General features: G+C 55.0%; 1 protein-coding gene across 4 annotated transcripts in view; it reads left to right on the top strand.

Annotated features, from left to right (window-relative positions):
• The window catches only part of ACOX3 (acyl-CoA oxidase 3, pristanoyl), a 47,608-nt gene that overhangs the window by 8,389 nt on the left and 26,050 nt on the right, over positions 1–13,169 (top strand). For all 4 annotated transcript variants that reach the window (XM_082464363.1, XM_082464361.1, XM_082464362.1 and 1 more), the window contains exons 4-8: positions 129–203; positions 696–785; positions 3,143–3,286; positions 7,714–7,802; positions 12,974–13,070. In XM_082464363.1, coding sequence (XP_082320489.1) covers positions 129–203; positions 696–785; positions 3,143–3,286; positions 7,714–7,802; positions 12,974–13,070 — 495 coding nt within the window. The remainder of the gene's footprint in view (positions 1–128; positions 204–695; positions 786–3,142; positions 3,287–7,713; positions 7,803–12,973; positions 13,071–13,169) is intronic.

Here is a 13,169-nt window from a genome sequence, read left to right as displayed (position 1 = left end):
CTGGGAACCTGGTGACCTCGCTGTGGGACGCTGTGGTGCTGAGGGACCGTGGTAGGGTGGGTGTGAAGTCCCAGGGGGGCAGCACTCATTAGCTTCCACCTTTTTACGTCATGATGTTATATTTTCAGACCTTTGGATCAGCGATCTACAACTCTGGTTCTGAAAGGCATTTCAAATACCTTCCAAAGATCTTCAATATGGAGGTCAGTGGAGGTTCGTGGTAAGTCGCGAGCTCATGTCCTGTTCCCTGTTCCCCTTAGAGGTTTGTGGAAGGGGCAGCTTGCAGCAGAGGGTAGGGATGCCCGTCTTATTTCATGATGTTCTCAGGCTTTTCACCAAATAGCTAAGGCTGTTGTTTACCACACTGGGGTGTGCCAGATTCCCAGCGTTATAGGAATTTAGGTTTTTGTTATCGAGGTAAAGCCTCCCGTTGTCTCCTGCCGCCCGGGAGCCGTTCTTGCCGCCGTGCTGACTTAGCGAGGCCGCCGTCCGCTCATCCAACCTGCTGTTCTCACAGGCGGGAGCTGCGGCCAGCGGCCGGCACGGCGGGATGGCTCAGTAAGGTCACTGGTTGTTAGATAGGAAATGGAGATTTGGGGCTTTGATGGGTGGTTTAGGCCGTAAGGGAAGGGTGTTGACAGGGTCCCTCCACGAAGGGGACCCTCGCCTTACATCATTTTCTGTTTGCACATTAGATTTTTGGATGTTTTGCTCTGACTGAAGTGAGTCACGGGAGTAATACCAAGGCCATGCGGACGACCGCTCACTATGACCCCACCACTGAGGTAGGTGATACCCGCCCGTCTGTCTGTGGGCTTCGAGCACATGAAACGTGGTGTTGTCATGTAATTAGACCAAGAAACCCGTCTTTCTACGTGAGTGCACACTGAGATCTGTCACGCAGAACAGTGGAGCTTAGGAGATAAAGGCTGTGAGAGGTGAAACCCAGTCCCACCCGGAAATCTGTCCTGGTTTGGATTTGGGTGGAATTTGAATGTGGTGAAGGCACGAGCTATCACTTGGTAAAATTTATTTCTTTGTTTACCAGGTTTGGTGTATGATTTGTAAACCGTTCAATCTGCTCCTGCTTTGTAGAACAAACAGTAAAGACGATTCTCTGTGACTCCTGTCCCTCTCTAGCTGTCTGTCTGTGTCCCCTGCCTGTGGCCAGGCTCTTTCGGGCAGTGGCCCGGCCCCTCCGGTCCTGGCACTCCTCCTGCATTCGTGGATTCTCGTGGCACGTGTCCGTGGGATCCCGGCGGTCCTCGCTGTCAGGGGGCACGTGCTCTAGAGGAGGCGAGCCTGTGAACAGATGGGGTCGTGGTGTGCGGGGCGGTCGGCGCTGTGGACGGCAGTGAGGGAGGCGGAGAGGACGGGGCGTGCGGGGGATCTGTGACCTCTGCTGCTCGCATTCTGCGGCCCCTCTCCCATCACTGGCGTCGGGCCCCTTTGCCCCCATGTCTCCCAGAGGCCCGCGTCCTTCTGCCACTTTCTCACGGTTCTGGTGTCGTGGGACCCTTTGGCCGTCACCCGCCCGGTTGGTCGTGCGGTTCGGCAGAGTGAAGCCGTGTCCCGTGCGTCTGCTCACCACGCGCCCAGTCATTCGCGGGGCAGCGCCGGCCGAGTGTGGGCTGTGTGCCTGCCTGCTGCAGGCTGGGGGCTCAAGAGGACGAACGCGAGGAGCCCCCGGCGGAGCAGGGGCAGTGGAGGGGGTCACAGCGGGCGCCCGCAGGCTGCCGGGTGGCGCCTGGGAGCAGAGCCGGGGGCCAGCCACGCTCTCGGGGCTGAGAGCAGGCCGCGTGGCCTCTTGGGTTCTTACCTGTCATTTAAGCCACGACATACCTTTGAACAGGTCTTTCTGGCTCTCGGCCTTCTCTTTCCTCGGCTCCCGTGCCCCTGGGCTCTCGGTGTGGGGGGAAGGGGGGCTTCCAACTCCGGCACAGAGAGGTCAGTGCCTCTTTGGCCTGGTGGCCTGGGCGGAACGCGGACAGGCAGTTGTTTCTGACCCCGTTCCTCTTGGCGTTTGTCCTTAAGTGCAGGTCGGTCAAGATTAGGATCCCCGAGCCTCCCACGGGCCGCGGGTTGTGTTGGTCTAGACAACGGGTATTTGTTGAGCACCTACTGTGTGCTAGAAGCTGCGGCGAGGGCCTGGACTCATAGCGGTGAGCAGGCCGGTGGGCCTCTTATGCTGGAGGGGAGATGCCGACGGTCACCGGCGTGGAGAAGCTGGGTGTGCCCGGGCTGCGGAGACGCGGCGGGTGAGGGGAGAGTGTGGAGGGTGCGGGGACGGTGCCTGTGTACTGTCTCGTGCAGTAGCACACGTACAGCTTATAAAATCATACACACCGCCGGTTACAGAAGGAAATTCTCCCCGTGAGTCCTGCAAGAACAAGGAAAGCTGAACTGGAGCTGGCCTCCAGGGGCCTCGGGAATTTATGCGGGAGGTGACACGCTCTCCTCTGCCCGCAGGCGCTGTCCGTCCAGTGACCAGGAGGCCCTCTCCTTGGAGTGGCTCAGTCTTTCCCGGGCCCTCCAGTGGGCGCCTCCCCGGGGGCAGCCCCCAGCCCTGCTTTCCTCTTGCTCTCCTGCTGTGTCCTGCCTCCCCAGGGCCCCGGCTGTGTCCTCCTGTCTGCTCCTTCTTTAATTCCTGTGCTTGTCTGCCTCGTGCTCCTGGGCTCGTGGGGCGTCATCCCCCCGTCATCTCCCCCAGCCTGTAGGTGGGAGAGACAGGGCGAGCGGAGGGACAGAACGTCGTGAATCAGAGGCGGATGAGGGGTCAGGCAGGCGTGAGGCAGAGGAGGGGACCCGTCCCTCCTCCCAAAGGCCGTGTTCAGGGGAGGCTTGCTGGGAAGGTAAAGGCTGTCGGGTGTTGGCAGCTTCCAAGGTATCTTGCGTATAGTTTATTGTTCGACATACTGGTCATCGTTTTCCATAGGAAGGTGCTTCTTTAAGTCATAAGACCCAGGATATGCTCTGTTTAAAAGCAGGGCTACCTGTGCCATGCAGGAGATAACCTTCAGCCCGTTCTTGCTCTTGCCTCAAAAGATTTTGAACAGAGAAAATCGAGTGTGTCAAAGAGAGAAAGAAATTCCGTGTATTCCCCAGTCTCCAACTGTAACTTTAATTTTTTTTCCTCGTGCAGGAAATCATCATACATTCGCCTGATTTCGAAGCCGCCAAGTTCTGGGTTGGCAATATGGGCAAGACGGCTACGCACGCGGTGGTGTTCGCTCAGCTGTACACGCCAGGGGGCCAGTGCCACGGGCTGCACCCCTTTGTCGTGCAGGTAGGGGCAGGTTTTACCCGGGGGTGTCTGGCCAGTCTGGAGACATTTTCATCACAGCTGGGGACGGGGTGCTTCTGGCATCTGGGGTACAGACCAAGGGTGGCTTAAACACCCTGTAGTACACACGACAGCCCTGCTGCCACCCCCCGCCAGAAGCCTGATCAGCCCCAAATGTCAGTGTGCTGCTGCTGAGAAACCCTGAGCCCAGGATCATCTGGGGGAGAATCTCCATCCTCCTGGGGGCCACACTGGCATGGTGGGACACCTGTCCCCACCCCCCAGGCTCTGGCAGCTGGTCTCAGGGGCTCCAGGCGTTCCGACGTGAAGTCTGACTTGGGGGCTTTCATGTAGCCCCTTCCTGGGTCACAAACGGAGCTTTGGCCATCGGGGGTACCTGGGATGGCCGGCCTGTTTCCCGCTGCCAAGGGCGGCTGCAGTGTCCCTGGACTTGGAGCTCTGGGAGGTTCTCCAGGACCTTTCTATCTGGGCTGACTGGATACTGAATGACACCCTGCTTCCCCCGCCCTCAGACCCATCCTGGCATTTTTTATTCTCAGTGGCTTTTCTGATGGGGGCGGTGCTCTCATGAGAAGAAAATAACCATTTTATTTATTTTTAAATTAAATTAAATTTATTTATTTTTTTGGCCACGCTGTGTGGCTTGCGGGATCTTAGTTCCCCGACCAGGGATTGAACCCGGGCCCACAGCAGTGAAAGCACAGAGTCTGAACCACTGGACCACCAGGGAATTATCAAAATTAACCATTTTAAAGTGAACAATTTAGTGGCATTTAGGGAATTCACGATGTTGTATCTCTCTAGTTTCAGAGCGTTTCCTTTCTAGAAGAAACCCCGCCCTCATTCAGCACTGCCTCCCTGCCACCCTCCCCAGCTCTGGCAACCAGTGGTCTGCTTTCTGTCTCTATGCATCTGCCTCTTCTGGATGTTTCATATAAAACACATCATGCACTATGTGACCTTTTGTGTCTGACATCTTTCTCTTCACGTGTTTTTGAAGTCCATCCACGTGGCAGCCTGTCCCAGGACCCCCTTCCTTGTTAATCCTGAATGAGCCGTTATGTGGGTGGTCCACAGTTTGTGTATCCATTCGTCCTTCGATGGATCTTGGGTGGTTTCACCTTTTGGCTGTCGGGAGTAATGTCCCTGTCAACATTCATGAGCAGTGTCTGTTCGGACACCAGTCTTCAGTTCTTTGGGGTAGGTACCTAGGAGTGGAATTGCTGGGTCGTATGGTCATTCTGTGTTAAACTTTTTGTAGAATCCCATACTAGTTTCCACCATTTTACATCCCCACCTGCAATGCCGAGGGCTCCAGTTTCTTCACATCCTCACCAACACTTGTTATTTTCATTTTTTCCCCCCATAACCACCCTAGTGGGTATGAAGCAGTATCTGGTTGTGATTTTGATTTGCATTTTCTTAATAACCAACGATGTGGAACATATTTTCCTGTGCCATTTGCTTATCTTCTTTGTCAAAATGTCTATTCAAATCCTTTGCCCTGTGGAACCAAGCAGGGACTGAGAAAACAAAGGCTGTTTGCTCAGAGCTGGCTGAGCCGGGGGTCAGCCTTCGTCATTGTGATTGGCAGAGACCCAGAGGCAGGCAGAGGAGTGGGTGAGCTTCCCAGTGGGGAAAAGGGGGCTCAGGGTGCCTGATGGGGCTGGAGGCCTGGTTGGGAGGAGGGGCTACCAGAAGAGGGAGGCATCCCATGTCTATTCAGGGGGCAGGTTGGACCTTCTGGGGTTGGTCCTGAGTTGGAAGCAGGACAACGATTAGGCAGGCTGTCAGTATTGATCGAGTCCTGGCCGATTGTCCAGGGGTGGCTGTTTGGCTTCCTGGCTTGTCACTAGAGACAGCAGTCTGCCCTCCCGCAGGTCTGACTCCCAGCAGGCTGGCTCCCGGTGCTGGCGGCTGCGGGCCGAGGGTCAGAGCCCTGCTTTCACACGTGGTCTGGTCATCGTCCAGTTGTATGTTCAGACTCTCAGTTCATTTCTTAATCGGATTGTTTGTGATTTTTGGTGAGTCACAAGGGTTCTTTATATATTCTGCATACTAAGCCTTATCAGATGGATGGTGTGCAAATATTTCCTCCTGTTCTAAAATTATCTTCACTTTCTCGATAACGTCCTCTGTGCACAAGGGCTTGAATTTTGACAACGTCCAGTTGACCCATTTCCCTTTGGTGCTCATGTCCTTATTTTTCAATTTGCAATGAACCCCTGCAGACCAGGTGTATTTTTTGATACCTAAAGCCACCACACACTGTTTCTGGAGTATAGATTTGTACCCGAAGTGAACTTCCTATGGAAATTGGACTTGAATGCAACGTCTTTCAGTGTCTCTGGTTCTTAGACTATAGAGCCATGGTGTTCTGGATTCTGTTACACGTTGTGCTTTAAACACTCGGTAGGGTCGCCCCTCCATCTGGCATATCCTCTCTGTGTAACTAGTGCATATCCAGTGCAGGCTCGAGGGTGGCGTGAATCCTGTCCTCCTGGAGTTTACCATCTACTCAGAAAGAGAGGTTGACATAAGTCATCACAAAACTATTTAATTAGAATGTGATATGTGCCATAGGTCATTAGCTGATAAAGTGGAAGGGTATAATTTTTTTATTGGAAAATTCAACAGGATTAGTTTAATACAGTGTAGTGGCTTACACTACTTAGGTACCAATACTTCTTTTTCTTTAAGTAAAAAAGTTTTTTTTTTTTTATTGAGGTACTTGATTTACAACGTTATATTAGTTTCAGGTGTACAATACAGTGATTCAGAATTTTTATAGATTATACTCCATTTAAAGTTATTATTAAATATTGGCTATATTCCCTGTGCTATACAACATATCCTTGTAGCTTATTTACTTTATACGTAGTAGTGTGTACCTACTGGAGGGCATAATTTATTGCAGGTTTGTTATCATATCAGGTGGACAGTCTCCAAATATTGTGGGAAATGTTATATGTAAATTGATACAATTAAATACTTTTGAGAGGAGGAGACCGTTAACTTAATTCTGGTTTTGACTTTAGTGAGCGTCCTTTCCTTGATTTGAGAGGTTAACATGAAGTTTGTAAGGACTATGTTATCATTTCTTTCTAGATGAACTGAAAACTGGCATTAGCAGTATTTTTCTGTTTGATGACTTGAAAATCACTAACTGTTTTTTATCTCTCTTCTCGTCTCCATCTTTTTTGTAAAACTATTTTTTTCTGTTTCCTAAGGATTTCAAGAGTTTTTATCTGAATCTTTACTGAGCCTTATTGTTTGTCGCTAGCCTTCAATTTTATTTTATCTGTATTATAAAGTTCAACTAAATTAGCTAACTGTTCCACTGAAAGAAAGAAAAACTAGCAATTCATACAAACAGCTAAATTTCTAATAGTGCAAATTCAGTAGTTCTTTAACACGGATGTTTTTGTCAGCCTTCGTGCCGTTGGCATTCGGGGCTGGAAAATTCCAGGCTGCGGGACCACCCTATGCACCGTAGGATGCTTAGCATTGCTGGCCTCTACCCACTTGACGCCTGTAGTACCCGCCACTCATGACAACCAAAAATATCAGCAGACGTCGGCAAATGACGCTGGGAGGGGAGGGTGGCGCAGTCACGCCTGGTACAAATCACTAAAAGTCTTTGAGAACGAAACTCCATACTGTCCGCTTAGGGCGCACAAAGCGAGGGCCAGTCAGCTAGCTGTCTGTGTGTATGTTAGTAAGTATATTTACTGGAAGCTCATTTGGGGGAGCAGAGATTTACAGAAATAATCCACAGCAAGTATGCGCACAACCGTTTTGTCATTTCATTAAAAGCCAGTGGAAAGTCCTCCATCTAAAATGTGACTGGAAAATGCCTGGCATTCTCCAGGCAGCACGTACTAATCAGCTCCTATGTCAGCATCCTGGGGCCACCATAACCAAACAAAGCATCACAGACTGGGGGCCTGAAACCACAGAAGTTTACTCTCCACAGTCTGGAGGCCAGAGGTCTGAAATCAAGGTGTCAGAAAGTCCACACTCCCCCCGGAGGCTCTGTGGGAGGGTCCTTCCTCTGTCTCTTCCATCTTCTGGTGACCCCAGAGTTCCTGGGCTGTGGCTGCTTCCCTCCCGTCTCTGCTTCCGTCTGCACGTGGCCCCGCTCTCTCCATGCCCTCTCCTCCCCTGACTCTTGGAGGACAGCGGTCATTGGACTCAGGGCCCACCCAGGTAACCCAGAGGGACCTCACCTCCAGATCCTTAATTACATCTGCAAGGACCCTGGGTCCCATCAAGGTCACGTGTTTGGAGGACACTTTAACCCACGGCAGCTACACGGAGGGAGCCTGTGGCTCGGTCACGGGGGGTTTCGAACATTTTCATGCTGATTTTCCTGTGGTCATGAGAGTTGCCATCTGTGGTTTGTGCAGATTCGGGACCCGAAGACCCTTCTTCCCATGCCAGGGGTGATGGTTGGCGACATCGGAAAGAAGCTTGGACAGAACGGTCTGGACAATGGGTGAGCGCGCACGTTGTGCTTGACGGTCACTCCTCCAGGGGTCGTTCCTCAAGGCTGCCTGCTCAGTACGTCCTACCTGTGAGCCCACCGGGTCCCTCAGTGCTGTCCCCGTACCCTCCCAGGCTCCTGCAGGATGCGCCTCACCTCTGCACCTGAGATTGTGTTGGAAAGGGCCGGGTCCTGTTTGTACTCCAACCTCAGGAGACATAAGTGGCCCCAAGTGCAGAGCACAAAAACTTCTCCCCAGCAGGTGGCCGCTCCAGCTCTCAGGCCAGGCTCAGGCTGGACACCCATATCCCGTGGGGCCTCAGCCTGTGACCCAGGCCTGCTCCGCATCCTGGAGCTCAGGCACCCAACAGGTGTCCACGCTGCTTCTGGGGATAGAGCCGGGTTCCGGGTAGCGGGGGCAGAGTGGTCTGAGATGAGACCTGGGCTTGGGGAGCTGGAGGGGGGCGGGTGGGCAGGGGAGCCACGTCAGGAAGGGCCTTGGAGTCTCCCTGAGGGATTCCCGGGCTCATTCATGGCATGAGTTTTGGAATCAGACAGATTTGGGTTCAAATCCTGGGTCCACCTCTGCCTCTTTGTGTTGTCTTGACCAGCTTTCTTGGCTGTCTCCTCGTCTGTAAGGTGGGCATGATGTCTGCAAGCCGGGCCCCCACGTAGCCCTGCCTGGGGGCCAGGCATGGTCTTACCAACCTTTGCTACCTGTCAGCGCTCCCCCACCTGCGCCTGCGGGCGGGACTCACATGCCGTCTCCCGGAAAGCCTGGCTGAGATGCTTTGTGCCCCTCTGTTCTCCTGAGATGCTTTCTACCTGGGGGGAAAGCACAGCTGGGGGTTCCTTAGTCATGTACCTCACACTGCGTCTCGGGAACGTTTGCATACCTGCCGCTTCGTCGGGGGGCAGAGAACAGAGGAGCCCGCCTCGCCGTAGTTTGACCCCTCTGGTTATCCTGACCCCGGTCATTTTGAGTGTAAATCAGGAGACAGTTCATCTCTGAGACAGAAGCTGGGCCAGGTGGTCTCCCACCACCCTAAGCGTGGAGAAACCTCCTTTCAGCTGTCGCCCCTCCCCAGAGGTCAGGGAGCTGGGGGCACGGAGAGTGCCTCAAACCTCTGCTTGGACCCTCAGAACAGGTGGGGCCCCAGCCTGTACCAGACAGGGCGGGAGAACCATCGATTTTCACTGTGTGTAGCTGGAGGAGAAAATGGAAGGATGTCGCTAAAAAGTGAAACCAGAAACACACACACACACACACACACACACACACACACACACACACACACACACACACACACACACACACACACACACACACCCCTTCTATCCAATACCTGTCTAGAGCTTCGAGTGCCTCTCTCGCTGGCCTGTGTTAATTAACGCTGGAGCCTGGGGTGGGGGGAGGAGGGTGTCAGTTTCCTTCCATCACTGCTTTGTGCGGGTGCATGGGGCCCCCCCGGCAGGGATGGGCCATGTGGCCTGTGGTCCTTGGGGCAGGGGAAGCTCTGCAGCCCTCAAAGCGAGGCCGCCATGCGGCTCGGTGTGTTTGAGAAGATGCACCCGATCTGGCCGAGGTGAGGCAGCACCAAGGAGGACCGTGCAGGAGGTGGAGGTGGAAGGCCCCGTCTTGCTCTGGGCTCTGAGCACGAGCGTCCTTTTATTAGATCCACACGTCCCAGTGTGGGACCCGGAGAATGAGTGTGTGGTGACTCCGTCTGTGGAAGGGTCTGTGCTCACACGTAAGGCCGGGCAGGTGTATCTCCAGGCGCCTGGCGGTGGGAAATGACCCTCCAGCTGTGAACAAGTGCTTCCAGGTCACTGCTGTCCAAGGAAGGCCTTGGGCGAGGTCACAGATCTCCAGTCTCCGTTCATTTGGTTTTACAAGTTAGAACCTTTAACACCGTTTTGGGACATCCGTGAAAAACTCTGCACTTGGTTCTCCCAAATCAAGTCCCGTTTTAGAGCCTGAGTATTTGTCTCTTATGGCGATGGTCCCAGGGAGTCACGCCGATGTCGCAAAGGCCCTCCTAAATAAACATGTCACGTCAGAGGAGCCAAGCTCTTCTGGGACTCAGCAGTGCCAGCCCGGGTGCCGCCAGGGGGCAGCATGGTGACCACCCTGAAGCCGGCTCAGAGCGGCCCCCCCAAACCAGAGTCGCCGTTCCCACGGGGCCACTTGGAGGCCGGCGGACGGGCCGTGGAAGCAGCCGTACCCGGTCCCTGAGCCTTTGAAGGTTCAGTGGTGCCTGGCGTCCCTCGGCCCCAGGGCTGGGGCTGGGATGTGGGCCAGGGGCGGTGACGCAGGCAGTGCCCGCCCCGCCAGAAACGCAGCTGTCCCCGCCAGCCTCGGGGCGCACGCCCAGCAGAGGGCGCGCGGGTCTGAGTCCCCGGCTTTCCCCGCTTGCCTGCTGCGTGCGGAGCAGTGTCACGATTGAGTGAGTTTTGTCCGAGATCTTTTATTTTGAAAGAGTGGTTAACAATTCATAGGTAGGTCACAAGAATTCGCGCGTCTGTGGGAAGACTGTCTGGAAATCAGAGGCAGACGTAAATCGCACGGATTACTTGTAGCCAAATAACTCTGAAAGCAAACCAGTAAAGATCCCTCAAGTGAACTGTTGAACCTCACCTTCAAGGTGGGCTGCAGGGCCTCCTCACACTTGCTCAGAGGTGAGGCGGGGAAGCATCTCGAGAGCGGCTGGGAGGACGTCCCACGAGGCGCTGGGGCCCCGGTGGGGCTGGGGCAGCAGTGAGAGGCCCCAGGAGCAAGGTCACTGGGACGTGGAGCGAGAGGCCCGGGAGGAAGGGGGTGCGGGGCCTGGGAGCAGGGCCTGCCGCCCGCAAGCTCCCCAGCCCTGCCGTATGCTCACACTATCGTGTCACACACCCCAAGTCACGCACACCCCATGTCAGATACAACCTATGCGGGCCCCCGCCCCCCGTGCCCTCTGGGGACACTGGGGATTCTGACCAGGCTGGCCAGCATCGACTGTTTCTGGAACAGCCTTTGCCACATGGCAGTGCTCAAAAGAGAATGTGTAAAATTTTGATTTCAGTTAAAGTCCAGCGAATATTTTCGCAACTATAAATATATTCAGCCTTGTTGCATCCCTGTGCGGCAGGGAGGGGTGAAGATTTTCCACTCCTTAAAAAGGGCGCTCTGAGTTGACAACATCAGACTTGGAGAAGCATTCCTTGCCTTTCAAGTGACGAGCTGGACCAGACCAGGGACATCGGCACTGAGGCCGGGCGTTCTTGAGACGTGGGTGTCTGAACCCCCCCATAGCCTCCTGGGGCCAGTCAGAGCCACCCCACAAAGGCCCTGACGAGTGGCTCCCTCCAGGCAGTGCCTTCGGATGCTTGGGCCGGGCCTGCGTTTCACACGCCGGAGGGAGACCCTGGCCTGGATGCTGGTGGGGGCCTGGCGGCCTCACGTGCAGAAATCCTAGTCGCTTCCGAAGGAATTGGGGAGGGGCCCCTCCAGCCGCCCCGCGCCCAGCCCCGGGTCTCAGCTCTTCCCCAGGTGCACTGGCTGTGTCACCCCTCAAGGCTGCCCCGGGACTCGGGGTTCTGTGGAGGTGCACCAGCGCCCTAAGGACGATGTCTCGCCGCTGTCGACTCATCCCCGGCACTTATTACGTGTCTGCTAGGTGCCAGGCATGTGGCCCCCTTATAACAGGGTCACTAACTGCCACCGAGAAGCAAGCGGCTCAGTGGGCAACGTGGCCAGGACCGCCACCTAATGGTGCTGTGGGACCCCTGGGTGCTTACCTCGGGGCAGGGATGAGAATCGTGGCAGGCATCTTGGAGGAGGTGGCAGTGCTCTGAGGGCCGTCGGCTCAGAGGTCAGGAGAGGGCCTGGCCGGCTTGACGGTCGCAGGCAGATGTGACCCAGCTGTGGGCTGCGGGCTACCAGGAGGCCGGTGCTGTTGCAGCAGCTGACAGGTGTCCCGCCGGAGGGCTTACCACGTTTTCCTACGGGTTTAGATTCTGTTGGCCCCAGGGACCCACGATTCTCGTGCCGGGTGTGACCGTTCCGAGCTGAAGTTTAAAAAGGCCTCTGCTCCCGTGTGCGGGACAGGGGCACGAGGCGGGGTCTGGAGAGAGCTGAGGGGGGGACTGTTGCAGGAAATGGAGCAAGAAGAGGTACAGACCATCGAGACACAGCTCGGGGTCGGGGGGAGCACCGTGGCTCGGGACGGTGCCTGGGGAGCCGCGCAGCCTGGGGTCCAAGGAGGAGCTGGGGGGTGGCACGAGGAGCTGACCCCCTTCTCCGCAGGGCGCCGCTGCTCTTCCCAGAGCCGCTTCCTGTGGTTCCGTAAAAGAATGTTCCGTGTGACATCGAAACTGCTTAGAAATCAGATAAGGCACCGTCGGAACTATTGATATTTTAAGATGGTTTGGGTTTTTTTGCACAGTGTCTGTACCACCTGTTACTTCACATAACCTTGTTCCCTGCACTATCATGAGATAGATTTTCCTTGTGACAACCACAGAAAATACCTTCGATTACTGACACACGCGTGATCCCCAGGGATGCGTGTGCACGCGTGTTCTCAGCTGCTCAGGGGAGCTGACTCGCCTGCCTCTGGAGCCCTAATGGGATGGTGCGGTTCTCTTTTTTGACGTGGGACGTTTAAAACCTCAGATTGCTGACTTTGTCACTCCGTGTGTGGACTCTGGCGTGGGATTCAAGTGTGAGAACCGGAGATTCTCATCTTTACGAAAACGGTCCCGCCTTTTCTGCTGAATGACCGGTCCCAGGTGTTCTGGCCGCAGCGAGCGAGGACGTTTCCTCCCAGCGTGCAGTGTAGCGGGAGCCCGCGTGCAGCCCTGAGGTCCAAGCGCCGGGGGTAGGGGGGTGGGGGGGCTGGCCTCCATCATTACCAGCAGACGGCCGCTTTATCTCACGCAGAGCCCATCACTCACACCACCTTTTGCTTACGCCTGCTTTTTTGGATAGAAAAATTTGTTGAAATGTCCTGTGTACTGGTGCCTTCTCTCTCCTGCGTTTTTGTCTTGTTGGGTTTTCTGGGTTTTTTTTTTGGTCTTTTGGGGATTATGTCACCTTTTGAGCTGTCCTTTGCTTTTATTTGACTGAGTTTCAGGAGGGAGAGGAGATAAGCCCCGGGGGCCGACCCCAGTTTAACCAGAAGCGCTGTGTCTCCGCACAGATTTGCCATGTTCCACAAGGTCAGGATTCCTCGCCAGGACCTGCTGAACCGATCAGGAGATATCACCCCCGAGGGCACCTACGTCACCCATGTTAAGGTACAGCTGCCTCCAGGCCCACAAGACACCCACCCCCTGTGCTCAGAGGGGGATAGTCACCACAGGAGCCCGTGGCCCGTGCAGGCCTGCCTAGGATCA

The sequence above is a fragment of the Balaenoptera physalus genome (genome assembly GCF_965194825.1).
Source record: "Balaenoptera physalus genome assembly, chromosome: 5".
NCBI lineage: Eukaryota > Metazoa > Chordata > Mammalia > Artiodactyla > Balaenopteridae > Balaenoptera > Balaenoptera physalus.
Note: the sequence above shows the minus strand (reverse complement) of the source record. Positions and strands in the feature narration are given on the sequence as shown.